The sequence below is a fragment of the Acartia tonsa genome, chromosome 9, assembly GCF_053477335.1.
Source record: "Acartia tonsa isolate MP-2025a chromosome 9, ASM5347733v1, whole genome shotgun sequence".
Lineage (NCBI taxonomy): Eukaryota > Metazoa > Arthropoda > Copepoda > Calanoida > Acartiidae > Acartia > Acartia tonsa.
The window spans coordinates 20888657-20914520 of record NC_137268.1 but is presented as its reverse complement, the minus strand read 5'-3'; the positions used below and the strand labels follow the sequence as shown (position 1 = coordinate 20914520).

At 30.9% G+C, this 25864-nt stretch overlaps 1 protein-coding gene across 1 annotated transcript in view; it reads left to right on the top strand.

Annotated features, from left to right (window-relative positions):
- The window catches only part of LOC145328477 (limbic system-associated membrane protein-like), a 52943-nt gene extending 31388 nt beyond the window's left edge, over positions 1 to 21555 (top strand). Inside the window, exons 9-20 of the mRNA XM_080172178.1 lie at positions 1902 to 2006; positions 2671 to 2725; positions 3385 to 3452; positions 5651 to 5708; positions 9785 to 9860; positions 10522 to 10584; positions 11170 to 11231; positions 12667 to 12746; positions 13319 to 13384; positions 18276 to 18344; positions 19624 to 19684; positions 21401 to 21555. Of these exons, the coding sequence (XP_080028304.1) occupies positions 1902 to 2006; positions 2671 to 2725; positions 3385 to 3452; positions 5651 to 5708; positions 9785 to 9860; positions 10522 to 10584; positions 11170 to 11231; positions 12667 to 12746; positions 13319 to 13384; positions 18276 to 18344; positions 19624 to 19684; positions 21401 to 21510 (873 nt within the window). The 3' untranslated portion in view covers positions 21511 to 21555. The remainder of the gene's footprint in view (positions 1 to 1901; positions 2007 to 2670; positions 2726 to 3384; positions 3453 to 5650; positions 5709 to 9784; positions 9861 to 10521; positions 10585 to 11169; positions 11232 to 12666; positions 12747 to 13318; positions 13385 to 18275; positions 18345 to 19623; positions 19685 to 21400) is intronic.
- The last annotated feature ends 4309 nt before the right edge of the window (positions 21556 to 25864 follow it).

The window sequence follows — 25864 nt, the reverse complement described above, 5'->3', positions numbered from 1 at the left end:
GCTTATTGGTTATACCTTATTCCTGGAAAAGCTAATTCCATTCCAGTTATTTTTAACTTATTTTAAAAAAGGAAGGGGATTGCCAGTGCTCAACTGGTACTTTGTGTGAAAATTGCAGAACACCCTGCGTTTATAAATACAAAATGAAAGTAATTAATTTACTTTAAATTAGAAGCCATACATTAAATTAATTTCAAAATATGATTAACATTATTAAAGAAGATTAAAAAGCAGAATATTTTGAATTATTAGACATGCATATAAAAAAAAGATAAAATTTTATTTATTTCAAAATAAAATTAAATGTATGTTTGATGTAGTTTTGGCGAAAATTTTATTTTTATAGATGACGCAAGATTAAATTAAAGCAATTGTGTTTGAAGTTTTTTTGTTTATGTCTACATAATCCTTTTTTTATACTTTTGTTATATTTAATTTTCGTTATACACAAGATTAAAGTAAACGAATAGAGGAGGCATAAGTTATATGGAACTCTCCCCTCAGGGCAGATACCGTGTCCCGAATTTGTATTGGGTCTTTGAAATCAGCTAAGATTGTCGTAACTACAAACATAACCGATTCCTTAAAAAGAACAAAAATAAATTTACTAGCAGACGAAAAGATACTATGCCATTGTTAATTCAGTTGTCTGGATTATACATCTAAATATACGTAATTTATTTACTTAAGAGACAAAGAGCTATAAAATCCTATAATATTAAGTAGTAAAGGTTTTTGTCTCAAGCATAAGATGTCAATAACCGCTGAACCGATATGGTTCTCCATTACAGTGAAGAATCTTATAATTCTAGGGAAGGTTTTTAACTACAATCAAAAATGAACCCCCCCCCCCAAATGAATAATTTATTTTCCTTTCCCACCTTATGAGCCCCTTGAATTCCTTAGGGACGTAACCGCTAGTTCTACATCAATTAACTAAGGGAAGCATTATGTAATAGTTATTTATGGAAGGCATAAATTAAGAATCGGACATTTGGTGGTAAATACATTTTTTAGAAAGATATAATTTTTTTTGCATCTAGGCGTTTTTTTTTTGGGGGGGGGGGAACAAGAAATTTACTAAACCATCATTGAAATGGTTAATTTATGTAAGTTTGACTTTAAAGGGTGAGCAAAAAAATGCGTACCTTTCTAAAATTGAAATTGTGCGGCTTGTGTTAATAGTAGAAAAATGTTATGCATAACGTTAGAACCGCTATGAAGTCTATTTTTAGGAAATATAAAAACGATTCCTGTGCTACGCATAGTTTAGGAGCTACGTGTTAAAATGTCCCAACTGACTTAAAACTTGACTTGCGAGTAAATTTTGGGACATTTTACAATCTGGCTCCTAAAATATGCGTAGCACAGGAACCGTTCTTATATTTCCAAAAAATACAGTTCATAGCGGTTCTAAGGGTATGCGTAACATTTTCCACTATTAGCACAAGCTTGAATTTTAAAAATGTAGGCATCTCTTTTTGCAAAATATCTTCTCTAATTTTTAGTTATAATTTAAAATTTACTCACAAGTCAAGTTTGACATCAGTTGGGACATTTTAACACGTAGCTTCCTAACTATACGTAGCAGAGGAATCGTTTTTATATTTCCTAAAAATAGACTTTATAGCGGTTCTAACGATATGCATAACATTTTTCTACTATTAACACAAGCCACTCAATTTCAATTTTAAAAAGGTACGCATTTTTTTTTGCTCACCCTTTAGAAAGGCAGTTAATAGTTCTCACAAATTTTAGTTTTAATTATTTTCTTATATATTGTATTTATTTTACAATCATGTACATTTTAAAATCAAAAAATAATAAAGTTTCCTATTAAACAATAAAAAATAAAATTATGATGACGTTTCTGAGATTTTAACCGGCATTGTATACTTTAGAGTGGTCAAAAGTTATCGGCTGACAAAACCTGTTCTGTAAACTCAACCTCCTGCCTGCGGATTCTCCAGGTTACCAGGCAATCTGCTGGACCATTCACCTGTGAGGTAAGTGTTGCAATTTCACATAATTTTATCACCAAACCTATCTCCTCTGAATATATCAAATTATTCCAATGAACCATAATTTTTCTAATTTTTACCACTAAAGGCTGTTTATTACACTATCCCCTTAGTTTTATAATAACGTTTCCTTATTTGTTGGGTCAAAAACTTTGGAGACTTTTATTGAATTTTAATTGGTTTGTTCATTAAGTTGAGTGTCAAAACATTTCAACCATTAATCATTATCTATATAGTGGGTAAATTTGTGTATCATCAATTGAGATTAATTTATCAGCGATTATCTTATCCCTTTAAACGCCTGACAATATACAAAAAAATGTATGCAAAATTTAAGTTTTGTATTTTCGTTTCCCTGGGCTACGGGGCAGCCAATGTTTATGTAAAATCTTTATTAATTAAAAAAAGAAAAAAATCAATAGCATATGGAAAGAACACCTAGTATTCACTTTTTTAAAGATAACAGCCTAAGACATCCAAGTGTGTAGGTAAAGGGTTGTTTTCCCTTCAAATATTAAAAACCCGAGATTTTATTACTTCAAGATTTTAAAAATACATTAGATTACCCCCCTCAAACCTTTGAAACCTCTGATTTTACCCCCATCTCAAAAAAAGATTAAACTTTCCTGATGAATGCAATTACTTTTAGGCTACTAATGGTGTTGGCAAACCAGCTAATGATAAAATTCTACTTTCTGTTTCATGTAAGTATAGTTATTTCGCGTATCGTATTATAAACAGCTTTCCGCGGATATAGAATGTACAATTATAAGATTAAAACCAGTTTTTTTTAGCCACGAGGTGCCGACGGCACGGGCTAATAACTGGTTTTAATCTTATGATTGTACATTTTTATATTCGTAGAAAGCTGGATACAATACGATGCTAGAGATAGTTTTTTCGTATGTATAAGAACCGGTTCCTATCCACCGGATTCGAATGAAACATCTTAAAATATTCTTAGATTTATGATTAGGTACCACTCTTATCGAGAAAAGTTTTACCTTTTCCAAAAATTTTATTTTTGTAAGCTCCGAACATTTCTGCCTGTGTTTCTGTCTGTGTGTCTGTATGACAGTCCAACATTTTGAAATTTTAACGGATTTTCATAGGGTTTTCAATATTTTTGGTTGCAAAAGCATTTGAAACGTATTTCCTGTCCTTTTACGTAGTAATTGGAATGAAATCTTAGCTAAATATATTTCATTAAACTTTAAATTTTCTTTTAATGCATTAGACTTTAATTTTTGACGTTTTTTATATTTGTATTTTGATCTGTATGATCTGTACACGAAATGATTTTTAAAAAAAATTTTATTGCTAATTTTATAGCCTGTTGCATTTACATGACATTACTTTTTAGACAAACCTGTGATTGATTTGGAACTTTTTGATGATAGAACTATTCAAAATCTCACTCTAAGCTGTAAGGTAAGTTGTTAATTTTAATTTCAAGAATGTAATATGGACAAGGGCAATTACTGGGGATGGATATACCTTCTTCTACACCCCACTTGACAGGGATCTACATACACCCCCCTAAAATAGCCAATCAATTTTAAATTACAGAAAATACAGTTTTTGGTGCTTCCACACAATGTGACTGGTTATCCTTCATATCCCCCCCTTTATTTAGAAGTAGATTGGAAATAAGATGAGGTTTTTTCCTTTGCTTAACTCCCTTAACCTGTGGTTACCTAGCCCCGCGGGGATACTCAATATAACCTAACCTAACCTGATCTCAAAAATTAAATAAAAACACGAAAAACCATCCTCCTCTTCTTATTTTTGATTTATTTTGAAATGAGAATGGGTATCATTGCTCATCAGGTTACTTTGTAATCTTTTCTGCAGGTGCATTATCCCTGTCCCTCCCCTTATTTAATCTGAAATAGGTCACCAAAAACTTATTTTCTCACGCCGCGTACCGAAAATTTCTAAACTGTATTTGCACTCTAATAGATTTGATAAAATAGATTACTTTTTAAAACAAACAAAGATGACACATCCATAAAAGCGAAGCTCTGAAATCAAACTGTAGAACAAACAAACATAAACTTTTGTAGAGTGTCAAAACTTCTAAAAGCAGATAATCAATCTAAAGTATTTAAATAAACTTGCTGCAAAATTGCGTAAATACAATATACTGTTTCAGGTCATACTTATATTTTTATAACTTGATTATAGACATGCTTCACTTAAAATATTGTATCTTGTTCTCCTACGAATCATTAGTCCAAAAATCGGATGAATAGGATAATTAAAAGAAATGTTGTCAAAAATATTAAAAATCAGCATGTTTCAAATGTACTTACTGTTTTTCTGGTAATGATAATAAATCTACCAAATTGTACCTTACTTTAAAGTTTAAAATTTATAAGACATTTCTAACCACCTAGATTAACGTTAAGAGCTATCCGTTAAGTACGAACGTAGCTACAGAACCCAATAGGGACTCGCTTTAAAATTTTTAACTAAATCAATATCTAGTTGTTTTTATATCTATTATGTTAAATAAGATTGCAAATAAAGTTGAAGAAACATATTGAAAAGAACTTTACAGGAAAAATGGTACCAAGGCAAATTGTGGAATGTAGCTTTTCTTAAAATTACTCTTCCTAAATATTTTGTATAAGGTAGAAAAACGATTACTTAATTAAATTTTTTTTAATGTTATTGATTATTAATGCGTTGTTAATGTTAATGGCCGTCTGCTTTGCTTTCATATATGTTGTCATCCTTATTTAATGTTAATTTGATAGTTTTATGCCATTATTCTTGTAAAAGTACACTGACCTTTTGGCTCTTGCTCCAAAACTTACAAGCGGTTGTGCCCCAAGTACCTTTTAATCCTAAATTTAATGGGTAAGAGGGAAACAGAAAAAAGCCTAAATCCATCCAAATTCCTAAGAATAAAGTAAACCTAGGTGGAGTTTCCCTAAAAGGGATTATTCAATAAGTTCTGTAGTTTTATTGAAATCTTAAGTGTCAAAAAAACATTACTATTTTATTCATTTGGTTTGGATACTGTATGTTTATGATTTTAAGAAATGTGTCGTTTTATTTGATGCCGAACTATTTCTATAAAGTTTCTATAAGATGCATTGTTGTTTCTCACAAAGTATTGCTTCGAATAGTGTCCCTTAAAATAGCTAAAAACCATTGTTTAACCCATAAAAATAAAATCTTTGGAAAGCAATTACAATTGGATCAAACTACTTTAAATATATATTTGTTTCTATTATGTCTTTTAATAAGAATAGCTGTTATTCAACTAAGTTTGTTGTACGTTGTCTACATTTTACATGATACTAGCAGCTATGCCCCTAGAGGCCTCTTGGGGCACATGAGGGAAGGGAAATCAATCTTCCCCCCCCCCCACCCCCTTCAATTTCAATTTTGGTTTTTAAAAGAATCATTAAAAAATTGGGGGGAGGGATTTTTAAAGGGGCTATTTCTCTTGGAAGGGTGGTGCTTTTGTGATAAACCTTCTCAGGCCCTATGAGAAGCTACATTGTAAAGGAAAACCATATTGGTTCAGCAATTAGCCGAGATCCTTCTATACAGACAGACAGAAAAACACTCAGACAGCCTGTTACTTAAATATAGGATTTTTTATTTTATTTTAGGTTGAAGGTGATCCACAACCAATGGTTAGCTGGTACAAAGATGGTAGAGATTTGGCAGGTAAAACAGAATATATTTTTTTGTAGTAGCTTCTTGTTTTACTATTATAAATATATCTGTTATATACAACTAAATATATAAAGTAACACAATGTCTGTCTCTTCATTTTTGATAATACTGTCTTTATTTTAATTTAAGTTTGTTTAAAATTACAGATTTAAAAAAAAGGGGAAATTGTAAACAAAATTTCTTGAATTTGTATAAATTTTCATGTTTCATGAAAATGAAACCTAAACATTTTTTAGACATTTATGTAAAAGGTTTAGAAATTGAGAGTGGAAAAAGGATATTTTTAGAGTAACAATTTTTAACTAACTATTGTGAAATAAAGATCGTTTGCATCCATAGGTTTTGTCATCTAATTTTTATACTTCTAAACTTCACATACAAACAAAATAACTAAGAATTTTTTTATCATTTCCAGTATGGCTTCAAAACCGATTGACATCCTGTGGATTAGAACCGGTGCTTCGCCATACTGAAAAATCATGTATAGCCTCGTATTACATACAATTTTCCACGTACATTAGAATAAAAATCATAAATCAATACCAGTTTGCTCTTAGCCAATTCCTTCGGCTCCTTGGTGTTAAAAAAACTAGTTTTAATTTTATTTTAATAACCGCGGAAAGCTGTCTATAATACTATTCGATAATACTATTTGAATAATACTATTATAAAAGTGTGAACTAATATTCAATTCAAAACTGTCGCAAAATTTCTTAAATTCAGGGTACTAAATATGGACGAACTTACATTTTTGACTTGATTATAGAATTGCTACACTTAAACATACTTAAATACCACAAGAATCCCTATGCCAAGTTTGAAATTAATAGGACAATTCTGACTTGCCTAAACAAATTATAATAGCCATACAATACGGACAAATGGACGGACCGACCCTTACAACACTTTTTAATTGTACCAAATTATAATTGTTATAGAAACTATCATGCAAAGTTTAATGAGTTTACCAATGTCCTATAATTAGTTTAGAGCTATCCGTTACGGATGGGTGGGTGGACGTACGGACTGACCCTATATGTTTGAATTACTAGCGGCTGCGCAGAAAAATAGCACAAAACCCTCCCAAGGCTTAAATCTAAAACTAAAATAGCTTAAAACCATCCCTGGATCTGTGTAAAACTTCCCTGTAAGTACCAATTGAAATGTTTAGCTTCTGGTATAAAAACCTTACTACTTTAGTACATATTCTCAGTTTTGTAAAACAGAGAAAAACAGTATTTTATCTAAATGTGAAAACATATTTTGAAAATAAAATCCGTGAACAGTGATATAGAACATGAAAATATGTTTGCCTTCAACATTTCCAGTAGTTAAAACTGACAATTACAAAACACACACTGTATTATAACAACAAAGTTGTGGCCCTTATGTCATTAGAATAGTGTTACATAATCCATACATTAATCACATTTCTAGTATAGTTTCGAAAATCCAATGGATGAGAACTAGTTCTCAACCATACTGAAGAAAATAGCAACGAATTGCAGAAAATTTTCTACAAATATTAAAAACAAAATCAGTTTTGTTAATTCAGTCCTTTTGCCACCCGGGTTTAACAAAACTGGTTTAATCATATACATTTCCTATAATTGGTTTTATCTTTCATTATCACATTCTATTTGACTTCAGATTTTTATCTAGATTACATATTGTTGTCCGTGAAAAAAAATCTACCAATTGTAGAACTGGGAATATTTATTTGGTGTCCATTTGATACATATAAATTTAGTAGATTAGAGTGCCTGTTACTAGGCCAAGGCATTTCCAGACTTTCTATAAAATTGTAGACGCGTCGCATGTTGTCGGGAAATAGTGTACTTGAGTCTTAGTCTAAGCTGCGTCTAAACTAAAGACTTTTAAATCGTTCCTACTGCTGCTTTATTGTGTTTTATGATAGGTGTTTGGACTATAAACAGGTGCAACTTGATCTTTTGAAGTTAAGTCTTTCATATAAAGGCCGTGCAATGAAAGGGTTGGTTGCTATTTTAGGTTAAATGTGTAACAAAACAGGACCAAATGTTGTACCAGGTTTCTGGGGGTTATTGTGCCATTCATGCTAAATTTTGTGCTTTATTATTTTACATGTTTTTGTAGACTTATATTTGTTGAAAAAAAATGTGTTATCAATGGATTTGTTCTCAGCAATGCGGGCCCGGATAATAAAGAAAGGGTTTATGCTAGAGAGTTAAATTTTTTTGCATTTTTTTAGAAGCGAAGCTACTCTATAATTCACTCTGTACCCCTCAGTCAGTCTGGAACTCTATGGGTGTAATGTGATTTTTTCGGCTGGTATTGCAGATAGAAAGCTAAAATTTGTAATGAAGATTCCCATGACATATGCGCATCAATATATGCATTGCGTTATTCGTCTGTTTGTCTGTCATGCTTAAAAATACATTAATCTTAACTTTTAAAGGTTTTGTGAGTTTTTGCATATAAAATTAAAATTGTTAGGGAGAAAATTTTATATTGAACCAATCTACCACCAATTTAATTTTGTTTATAATTTTTCTATCAAAATAAAAAGTAAATTAATCTTCACCCAATTTGATAGGTTTTAGGCTATTTCATATGAAGAACTAACCCTCTATATCTCCAACACAATTTTCATATATTTGTTCAGAAAAATTTGGAGGGTTAAAATATTGAGATTTAAAAAAAAGAGTTTCACATAAATCTTTCAACCCTTCTATAGTAGAAAGGGTAATTATCTGTTTGAAGTAGGAAATATTAGAAAATACAAAGGTTTTACGTTTTATTTGTGTGTTTTTATTTTCTTTTTTCACTTCCTCAAGAAATGATTCAGTAAGAACGCCCAAGCTTTTTTCTTTTAAGTGGGGTAAAATGAAGGGTTTCAAAAGTTTGAGTGGGGGGGGGGACAATTTAAGATATGTTAAAAAAATTGAAGGGGGTAAAATACGTTGTTTAATAGTTTTGGGGGATAAACAAATTTTACCCCCACCCTTGGACGTAAATGGCTGATTGTGACTAAAATACCAACCGAATTCTTCATTTGTTGGCTTTAAAACCGCAATTTCTTTCATTGCATTTCATCAATTTTCCGCCCGCCAATGATCCTTTGAGCGCAGCCGATAGCTTTAAAGTCAGAAGATTTCTTTACGAGCCTCAGACCATGTAGGGAGGGGACATTAGATAGTTTATTTTACTAGTCGCTAAAGTTTTATAATAATGTTTTTTTTATTCCTTGGCTTAACAACTTTGAGGACTTTAATTGAATTTCAATTGATTGGTTCATTAAGTTGTGTGTCCAAACGTTAGCTACTAATAATAATCTACAGAAGGCGTGGTTTTGTGTATCATCATTGGAGATGTACATCAATTTACTGGCTATTGCCTTGTCCCTTTCGATTCCTGGGCTCAGACAGACAAATTTCAGATATTATTGAAGGAATCTTTTCTTTTTCTCAAAATTTAATATTTTATTTGTAGAAAAATAAGATTTTCTCTCAATTTCAATGTTTGGTGGTAAAAAGAGATCAAATGTATTTAAATTATATTATCTAACAAATCTTTCACGTTTTTATTCTTTATGAGTGATCACTCATGTTTTTCTTTTGGAATAGGCTAGAACCATATTCATAAACCAGAAATGTAAAGTTTGATTTTGGTACTTTCACTCATACCTATAAAAGGACCGCTTAGCCCCCTGCTGAGCCCCGTTTCCTTTTTTGTTAAACATATTAGCTCCTCAGTCATTTACTTAACTTATTCTAAAATACATAATATAAGCATTAAAATGATGTTTTTACAAATAAAATTTGACAGTTGTCTATATACGGTATGAAGGAATCTTTTTTTTTTAATCTACGGATGTCGTTATAATTCCATATAAATTTGCTTATATTCAACATTTAATATATGCTACTCTTTGATTATACTTCAAAATCTGGGAAATTGCTAGATAAAATCAATGGATGTCGTTATAATTCCATGTAAATTTATTATGTTTTACATTTAAGATATGCTACTTTTCATTGTACTTCAAAACTACATATATTATATAATATATATGTTGTTTATTTTAGATATTGGTTATCCAACAAGTATCTATAGGACAAGAAATATTCCTCAGACAAACACTTTTCTACTCACAGTTGTTAGGTACGAGTATTCTGTGTCAAGTTTGGGAGGTTAATGTGTTCGAATCTCGGCTCAACATCGCGTAATAAATGAAGGCATTATAAAAAGGTTTCTGTTGCTATGTCAGATGGGCGAAATTAAAAGACAGCGTAGGGGTGATGACCTGGCCCAGAAACAGGTGCAACTGATGCTGTGAGTATTGGTGCAAAAAATATGACGCAACAAAAAAAATTAGCTAATGAGAGGCCGTTATTGACCAATGGTAAAATTTATAGTGGACTCTCATTGGCTAATTTTTTTTGTTACGTCATATTTTTTGCACCAATACTCACAGCATCGGTGCAACTCATTCTAAAACACAAAGTTCGTGCAATCAAAGGGTTGGTTGTCTTTAGGGCGTTACTTAACCTAATACCCAAGATGTTTGGATAGAAAAGAAAAAAAATTAGCTCACCTTAGTTATCATAGGTTGTTGGACCTGATGTCAAAGTGTCAAGGGCATTAGCGCGCTCGTATGAGGTGTATGTCAGGTGCAGATTCTATAAAATCTGGACGTATGTAGTATTGAGCAAGTTTGGCAGATTAAATATCTGTCCTTGTAAAATGACAGATTTAAAAATTTAGATATCACTGAAAATAAATTTATTTTAGATATTGATGTTGATTGCTATATTATTTACAGGTCTGAGGCAGCGGTGTTTGGTAATTATACTTGCGAGGCATCGAACCCTGTTGGAACAACAAGGTAACTTTATCATAAGTTGTATATTTGATTGTTTTCGTATGTGTCAAAATCTAAAATTACTTGAGAAACTATAGCTCTTTATTAGTATTAAACATGGTTTCATGTTAGATTATTCTCTTGTTTTACAAATGATAATTGTCGAGGTTCTGTTTATGTTACTTACTACAAGATCCTCACTTGAGGCTAAGGGCCAAGCTGAAAAAAAACACAAAATTAACTTCTGGAAATAGACCACAAATGAATTTTTTGAAGATTAAAACCTAGTGTTGATGCTTTTTCTATGTAAGCCCAGCAGGGATATAAGAATCCATAGGGATAGAGCTCACAGTAATGAGGGGGCGGGTCCTTAACTTAACTTACTTTAATAAACACTAGCTGCTTCGCTCTTAGCCTCTAGGGGAGGCCAGGAAAAAGCGTAAGACCACCCTTGGCCATTTATAAAGCTTCAAAGTAAAATACAAGCAATCCTGTTGAACTAAGATATTAAGCTTAAAAAATGAAATGACACTCTTTTATGCACATTTAAACTGTTTTTTTTTTTCAAATGGTGTATTGAATGATGTTCTTTAATAATTATTTACTTAGGAGTCATGTAGAGGTGCATGGGCGTCCAACTACACCCACCCTAGTTGGTACTCAACCTGGAGGTGAATTATTTAATCAAAAACAGGGCTCGGCAGCCGCATGCAGTCGCCTGTAAGCCTCAGAGAAATCAACCTTTTACAATTTTAAAAACCAGATGGAAGTCTAAACCTAAACTAAACATGGCAATCCCTCTTATAAAAAAAAATCAAAGCATCCAAACAGATTTATATTTGAGGCTTAGTCGAAGCTGACGTGCGACTGCCGAGCCCTGATTAAAACAATAACTATCTATCTATTCATCTCTCTTTTATAGGCCTAACTATGTTTACATTTATCAATCTAGGCATCTACTTATCCTATATTCAATTATTATGAGTATCTACCAAATCATCTATCTATTTATGAATCTATCCAAATATCTATCGTCTAAATGTCTGTTTATTTATAAATATAGTATCTATCTAATTATACGTTTATGTATCTATTTGAGATAATAGTTATTTCTCGTATCGTATTATAAACGGCTTTCCGCGGATATAGAATGTACAATTATAAGATTAAAACTAGTTTTTTTAGCCCCGTGGTGCCGAAGGCACCAGCTAAAAAAACTAGTTTTAATCTTATGATTGTACATTTCTATATTCGTAGAAAACTGGATATAATACGATGCTAGACATAGTTTTTTCGTATTCATGAGAACCGGTTCCTATCCACCGGATTCAAATGAATACGAGAAATCACATTATCTACTATCTTTCTATACTTATGTATATATTGTATTCCTATACCTATCTATCTAATGAATATGTCTATTTCAGATGAATAACATTATCTACTATTATATAGGGAAGTCCAAACTTTGTTAATCTGAGTAAAATTAAGGGGTTTCAAACGTTTTAGGGGGGTAAAATGAGTAGTTTCAAATTTTGAGAGGGAAAACATAACTTTACCCCCCACCCTCGAACGACTATGTCACTTTACTTGTCTATCTATTTTTATAATTAGCTATATACTTACGTAACTATTAAGATATATAAGTTTGAAAGAATTTTAATGTTAGAGGGAGATTTGAAATCTGCATCAAATTTTAAGGATTTTTTATAAAATTTGTTTTTTTGTATAATTCTTTATCTAAAAGCTTAAATACAATTTAAGTTAATTAATTTTGACCAATAGGAGAGGTGGATTGGAAACTACCTGCGCTCTAATTGGTTGAATTATGTTCGACACTTAAGCTTCTCCAATCAGAGCACAGATAGTTTTAAATCCACCAATCACAGATGTCAAATTAATTAACTTAAATTGTATTTCTGCTTTTAGATAAAGAATTATACAAAAACCGAATTTATAAAAATCCTTAAAATTTTATGCAAATTTCAAATCTCCCTCTAACATTAAAATTCCTTCCAACTTATATATCCTAGTAACAATATATCTATAACCCTATCTATCTATTCTGATAATTATCTATCTACTAACTGCTCTTAAAATTTCTAGTTGGTGGAAGTAGTAGAATATTGATCTGGAAAACCATGTCCTTGTTCCCGTTGCTTGAATATACAATTCTGTACAAACAGGTTAGAAATCTTGAGGTTTTTATTATCATTAAGATGGTGTAAATACAAAAGACTTAAAAAATAGAAACGTTCATAGAAGCAAAGCTCAAAAAAGATAAACATATGACAAAGACCAAAGTGTCTTAAAAATCAGCTCTGTGACGTTATAAAAATGAGGGAGGTGAGAGGAGAAGTAGGATAGAAAACCCCTAAAAAAAGATGGATATCCCTTATTTTTATGACGTCACATAGTTGATTTTTAAGACCCTTTAGCCTTTGTCAAACATATGTATATTAAATATTTTTGTAAGTGAAGCTTTCCTGTAGTTATTACCTCTCTCGTCCAATTGATTCCAAATTGTCTTTAAAAACTCTATAATCATTACTTGCATGTATGTTATTCTATTTACAAGATAATGTTTTTAAAAATCTTTTTAAAAGTACTAAATGTCGATTTCTATGACAATGAGGTATATACATTCTTAAGCCTCTGTTTTTAAATCTAAAGTAAAATATTCTATTGATGTTTAATTGTTCTGATATCTTAAATGTTCTGTTCTGATATCTTAATGAACAAATATATTTATTTTAAGATGAACGGAGCACAGTGGATAACAGTTACTGTACCTGACCATAATAACTTCAATAATAATCCTATGGTAAGCTAGATAGATAGATAGATAGATAGATAGATAGATAGATAGATAGATAGATAGATAGATAGATAGATAGATAGATAGATAGATAGATAGATAGATAGATAGATAGATAGATAGATAGATAGATAGATAGATAGATAGATAGATAGATAGATAGATAGATAGATAGATAGATAGATAGATAGATAGATAGATAGATAGATAGATAGATAGATAGATAGATAGATAGATAGATAGATAGATAGATAGATAGATAGATAGATAGATAGATAGATAGATAGATAGATAGATAGATAGATAGATAGATAGATAGATAGATAGATAGATAGATAGATAGATAGATAGATAGATAGATAGATAGATAGATAGATAGATAGATAGATAGATAGATAGATAGATAGATAGATAGATAGATAGATAGATAGATAGATAGATAGATAGATAGATAGATAGATAGATAGATAGATAGATAGATAGATAGATAGATAGATAGATAGATAGATAGATAGATAGATAGATAGATAGATAGATAGATAGATAGATAGATAGATAGATAGATAGATAGATAGATAGATAGATAGATAGATAGATAGATAGATAGATAGATAGATAGATAGATAGATAGATAGATAGATAGATAGATAGATAGATAGATAGATAGATAGATAGATAGATAGATAGATAGATAGATAGATAGATAGATAGATAGATAGATAGATAGATAGATAGATAGATAGATAGATAGATAGATAGATAGATAGATAGATAGATAGATAGATAGATAGATAGATAGATAGATAGATAGATAGATAGATAGATAGATAGATAGATAGATAGATAGATAGATAGATAGATAGATAAATAGATAGGTAGGTAGGTAGGTAGATTAAGGGTCATTATAAAATTGAACTAAAAAACTAGTATTTTTTATGCGGGCATTTCTCTTGAGGTGGGGGGGGGGGGATTTAGTTACCAACCCTCGAAATTGTAAAACCCTTCCTAGGCAGGGAGTAAGGGAGGGGACAATGGATCGAATATTCAATTTTTAGGAGTCTCAGACTTTGGGGACTGGCTTAAAGGGAATGTGCAAGAATTTAGCAGTTTCTGACTGAGTTTGGGGACTTGCGCATAGAATGCCGCTACTCGTTATGTATGTTTTTAATATTGCAGACGGGGAGAAGGGATAAGGGAAGTGGGGGGAAGGGAAATAAACACTCGTTGTGTTCGTTTGGAAAGTAGCAGACGGGGAGAAAGGAGAAGGGTGCAAGGGGCAAGGGAAATAAACAGAATAAAAAGGGGCAGTCATATTCTTGCTAGCAGCTGGCCGGGTCCAATAATCTTTTAATATAAAAATCACACCAAAAAACCTCAATATATTTCATCAAAAACAAGTTTTGATTTCACTTTACATGACGCTATAGAAATCTATTATTCAATTAACAATCCCTTTATAATTTCCTACAAATTTATTGGATTAAATTGGATTTCATGCCCTTTCTTTGATAACTCTTATATTGAATTAATTGCCCATTGTCCCCTCCCTTACTCCCTGCTTCCTAGGACAAATAAGAAGTCTAACTTTGAAGGAAACGATTTATTTCATAACAGAAACACACACACAGAGTGACAGACTAGCATACTCTTACTTTTACATTTTAAGTATACAATGTCCATAGATAGATAGATAATTGTAAAATAAATATTTGAATTTATTTTCCAACACCAAGTTTGATAGAATGACACTCAATATTGAAGTTTCTAGTTGTTTCTACATTCAGGCTAAAAAAATCTTTCTCTATGACACAAAACTTATATTAAAATTGTATTTTCATTCTTCTCAAATGTCATATAAATAAACTTTAAAATAAGAATAATTGGGTACATGATATAAACATAGTGTATTTATGTTGTAAGGGGTAGGAAAATAAATCCTCCTTTAATATATTGCTTTGGAATAGCATACTTGATTTAATCATATACTACTTGGTTGTCTTTTACATATAGTAATTCAAAAATAAAAAATAAATATATTACATTAGTTTAGGTTGGGTTATATTAGGAACTGGGTACTCCCACCAGTAAGGACTTTCGTTTGGAATTTCCACAGCAGTCACATAAATTATTTTATCCTTATACTAAAGTAACAGGATGTCTGTGTGTCTGTGTATCTGTGTGTCTGTACCAAAGGATCTCGCTAACCGCTGAACCAATTGGGTTCTCCTTAACAGGGTAGATTGCCATATGTCCCGGGAAGGTTTTTAACTATTTTGGGGGAGGGTACCACCACCATCCCAAGAGAAATCACAATAAAATCGAAAAAAAATTGAAATATTTCCGCCGCATAGTGTCGCTAGCGTAGTCTCGCTAACTTAGTCGCGCTGCGTAGACTCATGAATTTAACAATTGATAACATAGACAAGTTACTTCTCAAATTAGGTATTTAAAATAAAAAAAAAACATTTAAAGGCCACTAAGGCCTCTAGGGGCGTAGCCGCTAGTTTTAAATAAGGGGAGATTTTATGTGCCCTATGGAGCCTTTGAGAGAAAGCACCAAAATATCTATTCTACCATATATAAACAAGATGCTCGCAGCTGGCTAAAATAAAAATATCCCCCATAAAACTCCTTTACCCCCTTTCCTCCCCTCCTCTTCCACTGGATGAATGAACTGACCAATAAATAAGATCCATATTACTAGCTAAATTTACGACAAATTTTCCCCTGACAATACACCCACGTATATCCTATATCCATTTTGCGAGCACACCATATTTCTGCCAACGTAGCTTGCAATAAAAAAATGAACAAACAAATTATTTCAAAATATTGAATTTTGTAATATGTTTTTTTATTTATAAACTAAATACAATGTACAAAATTGTAGGTTTTATTTTTTAGAAAGTTTTTAAGAATTAGAAATTTTTCCATATAGGTACTTTATTTAAAGGGTTAGCTGGAAAAACTAGTTTTAATATTCACTATGATTTTAAGTTTTAATTTTAGAGATGCTTCGCTTTTAATATTGGATCTTGGTGTCCTAGAAATTATTATTCAAAAAATCAGATGAACGATAATTATGTCATACAAAAACTTGTTGTCAAAAATGTTTAAAATCTATAGTAAAATTCTAACAAGTCCAAGTTAACGAGCTTTTCATTACGGACAGATGGACGGACCGAACCTAATTTTAGAAAAGCTTCACTTTTTAAGATTATGTCCTAATAGCACCAATATTATTATGCTGTGACGTACACAACTATTCATTTGCAAAGCTTTGCTTTTAAATTGAAAATGTTATACTTACTCGAATATAAACATGTTTCTTTTTATGCAAACAGTATTCATTATATTTTCAGAACTTATTCAATAGTTGGCAAAAAGGGTTTTAACAATATTATTATTTGTATACTTTATTAAATTGAAAACCTTTCAGAATTATGAAATTTTAATTGTTATTTTTAACTATACCATAAAAATACTAAGTAATTCTTAATAAAATAAGTTGAACAAATTATGATATTATATTTTTCCACCTATTGAACATTTTTTCAGTATTTGGTTGAATTTAAGACATTTTACGTTAGTTATGAAAGTTTATATTTTTACGATTTATAGTATCTTTTTTAGCATTCTTACACTTGGTTATTTGGTTTTTATTTTTCAACCACACCCCATATTTTATAAAAGTGGAGACTTAAACATGGTATGTAAGACGTCTGATTATATGGTTTAAGAAAAATATCCAGCTTTAAATCCAAAAGTGTTTGAGCTTAAGGTAGTTTTAAAGCATGCGTGCGGAAGGTGGGTGGAGGCAACACTCCCCTTGAAATTTCAATTGAAAAGGCTAGACTTTTCCTTTTACACAAGAAATACAATCAACCTTGAAAAACTCTGCCCACGCCTCTGATTTAAAGAAAATTAGAATTACTGCGAGACTCTCACAACCCTTGATAATTACATAACTATTGTCACTTTGAATTTATAATAGCGTTTGATAACATAGTACAGAAAACCTTGAGACATACGCTCGTTGTTTGGAAGGCGATTGGTTTGATTCTCGGCGCGAAACATCTCCATAATTGAAGAAGTTAAAAATGGCTCCTACTGTTGCTATTTCATGTGTAGACCTAGTTAGAGTAGGGAGTGATGTCTTAGCCAGTAAGAGGCGCAACTCATTACCAAGCAAAGTAAAGACTTCTATACAATGGTATTACAATCATGAATCAAAGCGTTGGTTTTCTGAAGGATATTTGACCATAAAAACATGCACTTCATTGGCTATATTTGGTTTAGATATGCACCAAAATAAGATCTCGTCGTGTATTCTGTCCTTTATAGGTTATCTAGGTAACTTTTTAAAGCAAAACAAAGCTTTAATGAAAAATTGAAAATGACTACAAACATTCTATCTTTATCTATAATACAATGTAGCTTGATGTCTGTCTGTCCGTCCGTCCGTCTGTCCGTCCGTCTGAAGCTTAAGATCTCGGTAACCACTGGACCGATCGGATTCTACTCTTCAGGGTATTTAATTATACCTATTGGTCCTGTGGTGGTTTTAAGCTATTTTCTTGGGGGGTGGGACACCCCCAACCCCTAAAAAAACCAAAAAATCCCCCCCCCCATTTTTTTTTTTTTGCTGAAGATTTCCTTTGTCCTTTATGTTTTGTAGAAGATTTCCTTTGTCCTGTATGTTTTGTAGAAGATTTCCTTGGTCCTTTATGTTTTGTAGAAGATTTCCTTGGTCCTTTATGTTTTGTAGAAGATTTCCTTGGCCCTTTAACGAATTTCGCCTTAATTTTTTTATCACCTCTTGGGGCAAAGCCTCTAGAGGCTAGGGGCGAAGCCGCTAGTATCTAATATACATATCTTCTCAAATATATATTTTTAGAGTATCTATGAGGTATCCAGTCTAGTATCAAATCTAATCGAAGACCAAGAATATGAAACAATCATTCAGGTTAGAATACTTATCTGTCGCATCGTATTATAGACAGCTTTCCGCGGATATTGAAATGAAAAATCATAAGATAATCCCCTCGGGTCTTACAAAACTGGTATAAATTGTATTATATTTGTTGAAGATTATCTGTAATATGATGCTACACATGACTTTTTAGTATGGCTAAGAACCGGTTCTAATCCAGCGGATAATAATCGGTTTTAAAGCCATTTATTAATAGCTTATTGATGTTTCCAAATTGTAATACCTTATATAAAGAAAATTCTTATAGTTGAAGTTTTTTGGAGTTTCAACTATACTTGATAAGATCCTGTCATGACGTAATAATTAATGTAATTCATAACTATGCCTTTTTTTCTAAATAAAATATGCTTTGGGTTTTATACTGCAAATAAATCTTTCAAATATTTGTATATACATATATATATTATATACATTTATTTTATAATATTAGGGTTCATGCAAGTACCGAAAACTACTCGAGTAAAAGGTGTCTTTTCCTTATTTTTTTCTTTTTTAAAATTTGATTTAATAATATATCTTATTTTCTTTACCTACTACGGCAAAAAAAATCCATTGGCCTGAAACCGATTAAATTATAACTGGTCAAGAGTCATTTTGAAAATTCATGTATAATATTATTCCGTCTGTAAGCTGTCTGTAATACTATGCGATAATTAACATTTCTGGATGAAGGTTTTAAAATAAATCATCAATTGCTTAGATTAAGCAGTACTTATATTTACAAAATATAAAAACACCCTGTAAAACTAATATAAATTTCTATCACAAGCATAAAAAGTATATTGGCTGGCTATACATGGCTGAATTTTAAATTTAAAATATATCAGATTTGTAAATAACGTATATATGTACACTCATGTTACATAATTTATAATATTTACAAATTTATAACTGAATCGCTTTTACTACCTTTGTCTGAAAGTCCTTAATGTGCAACGCAGAGTAAATTATGAGTTAAAGTATTTCCTAACTCTTTAGTTAAAGCAACGCATTAAGGGAAATATTATTTTCTCGGCTGCTTACTGTGATAGATTGCTAACTTTGGCTGGTGCTTGATAGCATCTAGAAAACAACTTACTTGGTTGGATGAGAATGCAACAACATAAAAATTGGATAGTTGCTTTATAATTCACTTTGTCCGTTTGTCTAGCCATTTAAAGTACTTTAGATTACCCACCAAAATAATAAATATAAAGCTTAGACGTCTTTGGCCATCATCCTTGTTAATAATGAGGAAAAAATATTTTTTTAGGCAAGAAATGCTTATGGGTGGAGTGATCCTTCCAGAATATTTTCTTTCAAGACTAATCAAGGTATATACATTAATAGATTGATAAATAGAGATATAGATATAAATAAATAAAGCATGTGTTGAATTCTTTCGTCCTTGTTGGGGAAGATTTAGTAAGGACGCGTTCTTTTTTTGAATATACAAATATGTAGATAAATTGATAGAAAGGTAGAAATGGAGAATGATAATGATAATTGCATTTATCTATTATTTAATATCTATACATATTTTTTCACATATTTTTCTATCCAGATGCTTGCCGAAGGGGTATATCCACCTACTGGCAAAATTTTCATCCCTTTTCGAATTTTATATATATTTGTTAGCCTCATAAATTAAAGATTGGAATTAATAGTGTCGTGCGCTTGGCTCTGCCATTGGGGAGCTTTTCTTGAGTAGATAAAAAAGTGGATAGCCGGCCTTTCTAATTTTAATTTGATTGGGGGCAGTTGACACACAACTTCGCCCACCTTACGCACGCTTATGTTTGAAAATCAAATAAATAGATATATTCATTTATTTTGTGTTTACTTTTCTTTGAAATATGCATATGTAAATAAATAAAAATCCGCATGTAAAATTTAAATTTGTTAGGCCAAGATATAAATCAAAATTGAGACATGCTTACCTAGATTTTATATTTGTATTTCATATATACAGGGTCATTCAAGAAAAATGATTTTTAAAAAACTTAATTATGTACATTTTACATAATTGTTTTTTTTTATGCATAATAAGGGTTTTAAAAATTCTTTTCTCTTGAATGACCCTGTATATATATATATATATATAATAATCTGTATGTATGTCCAATAAGATCTTTAAAAACACAGGGCAGATGATTTCAAAAACTTAGTAATGGACTAGGATAGGTTATATTCGGTAGGTAGGTTAATTAACCCCCCCCCCCCTCCCCTGGAAATTTACAGCCCCTGGTAGTTGAAGATGGAGGGGGAAGTTACCAACACCCCCTTTTTAATTTTATTTTTAAAAATAAAAAGTAAACAAAAAAATTAGTGGGAAGGGTCAATTTTTTTCTAGAAGTAGTTTATATTGGGAGGGTTTTGATACTCTTCTTCAAAACAGTTACAAACTATCCCAGGTTCATTGTATAGGAGAACCATATCAGTTCAGCGGTTAGAGAGATCCTTCGGTACACACAGACAGACAACCAAATATTCTCTTACTTTTATATGAGGATTTTATCTCATAAAAGTCAACTTTCTATTATCATCCTTATAATTAAGTAACAGGATGTCTGTTTGTACCGAAGGACCTCGCAAACCGCTAAACCGATCGGGTTCTCCTTAACAGGGTAGCTTCTCATATGTTCCGGGGAGGTTTTTAACTATTTCTGGGGAGGGTATCACTACTCTCCCAAGAGAAATCACCCCTAGAAAAAAATTCGACCTCTTTAAAAAAAAATATTTTTTAACTAAAATTAAAAATTAGGGGGGCTTCACTAGAGGCCTCTAGGGGCATAGCCGCTAGTATTTTATAAATTAGTAAGCTTTTTTTGTCTGTAGCGAAGGATCTCACTAACAGCTCAACTGATATGGTTCTCCTTTACAGTGAAGCTTCTTATAGGCCAAGGGAACGTTTTAAACTATTTAGAGAAGGCCTTTCCCTAAAAATTTCTACTTTTTCTTTTTAAAACTAAATTAACCTTAGGTTTCTCTAGAGGCTTCTAGGGGCAAAGCCGCTATTATTAACATAAGCTAATTATATAATATTTCAGAATCTGCGTGGGGCCAACCATTATACTCATCAAGTTCATGTTCAAGTTTACTTCATTCTTCTAGTTGTTGTATCATCCTTGTTTACTTCATATCTTTCATCTACCTGTAAACTAAATATCATTGTTAGTGCATCATAGTTTCTCTATAACTAAGATTTCCGCTCTTAAAAACAAAAGCCGCTTGTAAATATTACTTATATTTACAATTCTTGTTTTTAACTTTCTTATTATAAAGATGTTTTAGATTTAACACAGATTTTTAAAATGACATTTTAAAAAAAAAATAATTTTAAAAATACGCAATGTAATTAAATTTTATATAAAACTGAATGCTATTATAATCCCAAAATGTAGTTTTCATTTTGACTTATTGATATGATTTATAGATGAATCGGGAATAGTCCCTTTCGTAAGATCGCCCCATATGGGGCGATCCGTCGTATTTTTAAAATGGCTTATTATAGGTTAGGTTAGGTTATATTGAGTTAGGTGATTGCCCCATAGGGTTAGGTAATTGTCCCCGCAGGGTTAGAGCCCCCCGCAGGGGCTAGAAATAGGAGAAAAGCTACTGTGAAAAATACGAAGAATCGCCCCATAAGGTGCGATGTTACGAAAGGGACTATACCCGATGATTCTAGTTTAACTTTTTTGCAATTAATTAATGTAACAATCTTTTATCGTTAAAATTGTAAAATTTTAAAAATCAATGTCATACAGATTAGATTGTCAGTCAACCACTGTTATATAAAATGACTTTTTCATCCTTATCCTGGGTTGTCCTATCCTTGTATTCCCTGAATCTGAATACTTTTATCCAGGCAAAATATAAATTTATATTGGACCTTCTCACATTTCAACTATATTTTGATAGCAAAAAAAAGTTTTCAGTTAGAAAATAAATCAATCTATCTTAAATAGCGGAAGAGTAAATACCATTTTTTTATGCTGACCAACAATCAGACAAAAAGAAGAAGGCTTCGAACCCATGCTCAAAAATCATGTATAGCAGCGTATTACAGACAATTTTCCACAAATGTTAAAATAAACATCATAAAATTAATGCTAGTTATGTTAGCCGGTGACTTAGACCCCTAGGTGCAAACAAAACTGCTTTTAATCAAATTATTTTTCGTTTTAATATCCGAGGAAAACTGTCTCTAAATTAAAAAATATTCCTAATTGCCTTCACGTGTCCATTTTTTTTATAAAATCTTAATCTGCTTTGAAAGAACACTTTAGCCTAAATTTACTTGCATGAAAAGAAAATATTGTGAAATCTTTAAATTCCCTTCTTTTAGCAAAATTCACACATGGCAATTACTAATCTATGCAGCATGATCAGTGGCGTACACAGGATTTTAGTGGGTACAGGGGAGAGGGAGTGGGGAGTGTATTAGCCAATATATTACCCATCATGGAATGGCAAGTGTGAAATGGCTCTCTTAGTCATACTTAGGTTTGGGTTAGCTATAAATCAAAAATAAAAAATCTACGATTTTGATTAATCTTATTCTTCTGTCCCTTTCTTTTTCCAAAAATATAGTTGAAATGGTGGTCATTTATCAATCTTCCAATGTATTATCAAAGTATCTATAAATTATTAATCTTACTAATGTAATACAAATTAGTAAATACAGTATATGACAATAATCCTTCTTTTATAAAACCCAGGCAAGAAAAAAGCCATCCATCATTTTAAAATATTTTTATTTACATATTCCATACATACTTTACATATTGTTGCGCTACACAAGGATACAGAGATAAGATAATTGAGGGTAAAATAATCTTTTTCAAAATTCCTCCTTAAAAACTTCCACCAAAGCGATTTATGATGATATTTCTGAGGATTTAACCAATGACTTCTCAGGGATATAAAGGGATAAGACAATGTTCAAAAAATTTATGTACATCCCAACATTAAAAGACAAAATTAACCCCTTCTGTAGATTACAATTAATGGTTTAAACGTTTTGACATTCAATTTAATGAACAAACCAATCAATTCAATTCAATAAAAGTCCCCAAAGTTGTTAAGCCAATGCATAAGAAAACGTAATCATAAAACTTTGAGGACTAGTGTAATTAACAGCCCAATGTACCCTTCCTCCCTGATGACTTCTACTCTACTTTATCTTTTTGTTTTACATATGAATGTTTTCATCCTTGTTTTACTTTTTTATAAAAAACAAAATGATTAATGAATAATTTATAATTGTAACGCTAATTAATTATTATGATTAACTTGTAATAAAAGGTTCATTAAGTCACATTTTTATTATAACATATTTTCATTTTTTATGAGTAGGGTAGACAAGAGCAAAATTAGTTTAAAATATGAAAAAATATCATTTTCTAAACGAATTCTAATAATAATGAATTAATTATAAGTTTTAAATATATTGCACCTTATTGTTACGGAAATCATCATAAACAGTTTTACATCCGTTACGGACTGACGGACGAATGACAACGCCATAATAGTCATTTATCGCATCGTATTATAGACAGCTTTCCGCAAACATGATTTATGGTTTTATTTTAATATTCGAGGAAAATTATCTGTGATGCGATGAAACACATAATTTTTCAGTATAGCTGAGAACCGGTTCTAATCCTGCGGATATTAATCTGTTACGAGTCGATGCTGGAATATAATTGCCCCATGTGAACCTGTCCATTACCTGACTATTAAAACTCGCAGGACCTCATTATCCTTAATTGCTCTTCCAATGGATATAGGATATGCGTGGATATATTGACAGGGGAAAATTGTCGTCCATTTAGCTTGCTCATTTATTGGTAAGTTAGTTAATCTAGTATGAGAAGGGTGGCCAGGGTAAGGGGGTGGATAGGTGTTATCGTTATTTTAACCAACAACGATTTTCTCTTTAATAATTTACATTATAATCTTGTGTAATATCCAAGTAATAATAAATCCATTGCTCTGCCTTGTTACAATTCTAGTTAATACAAAAACAAGGATTACATCAACCATATCAGGTAAATAAAATTTGGTTTTAATATAGAAAAAATCATTATGTAGAAATAGTAACTAAATTATAATGTAAATATAATTTGTTAAAAAATACTTACAGTAAAAACAATGTTAATATTATTACTTGGATGTTACACCAGATTTTGATGTTCTCTAATAAAGTTAAACTCGCAGTGGGCTAAAATAATGATATCCCCCCACCCTCCCCATCCCCATCCAACCAATTAGCGTTCACTTTTACACGCAATTCTAGCGAAAATATATTTTTATGTTTTGGTATTTTTAGAGCTATCTATCTCTTTTGGGACCAAATAAATCATCTTCTAATGTAAATCTTTCCTTAAAGCATCAATATTTTTTTAAAAATATTATGAAAAGAAAATTTATTTGAACTGTATTTTAAAGTTTCTGTGTTTATTAGATGAAAAAGTAAGTAAAAAACATTTATTGTGAGATGATTATTAAAATTTTTGTTTAATTTTTAGAATTTTTGTATGATTTTGTGAAAAGTTATATTTGATTGATTTATACTGAATGAAAAAAAGTATTTTATCTCTAATATTTGAATATATTATCCATAATTTATCATGATAAGACGGGCTAAGTATTTTACTTTTAAGTTGAAGGGATGGGGCTACTTAAGAAAAATCTATAGTTTTACTAATTTTCAGGGAAGATATCTAACATTTTCTCAGCTTGGTATATTAGAAAATTACTGGTCGAAATGTTTGTGCACTGCTAGTGGAAAATAAAAATCAAAATAAACTTCCATCCCTCTCTGGCTATTTTGGAGAGTTTGTCTAAGTAGAATTAGCGACTTTTATATCTGCAATCAAAATTAAATTTTCGATTTATTTTTTACTTCTTGATTTTACATTTTTCCTTATAAACTTAATGAAACTGTTCAATTAAGATGAATTTTAGCTTAATTTATGCCTCCAATCCTTCTGTAAAATTTTGTATTCAATTTAGGAGAGGAGTTATAAGTTTGTGGAGAAGAGCTCCTCTTTCCCATTACTTTAAGGTACCTCTAGAACACTCTTGTCAAACAAAAATTATGGAAATTGTAATAATATTTTTTTGAAACAATTATTTTCTATCATTTACTGTTTTTAAGTTAGATTTATGCATACCAAACTGTTAAATTAAATATGTGGTTATAAAATTGAATCTACAAAAACAAGCACAATTATTTTTTAAAGTAGCGCAGCAATTAAAAACTCTGAAAATATATTATTACTTTTTAATTTGAAGTACTTTGTATATTTTAATTTTAATTGACAATAAACATGATTTTAGATAACCAGACGGATATACCCTAGTTAAAGATAAGCTACGCTACTGATTTAGAATTTTCCAGTATAGCTTCGAAACCGATTAACATCCGCTATATCAAAACCGGTTCTCAGCCGTACTGAAAAATCATGCATAGCATCGAATTGCAGACAATTTTACAAGAAAATTAA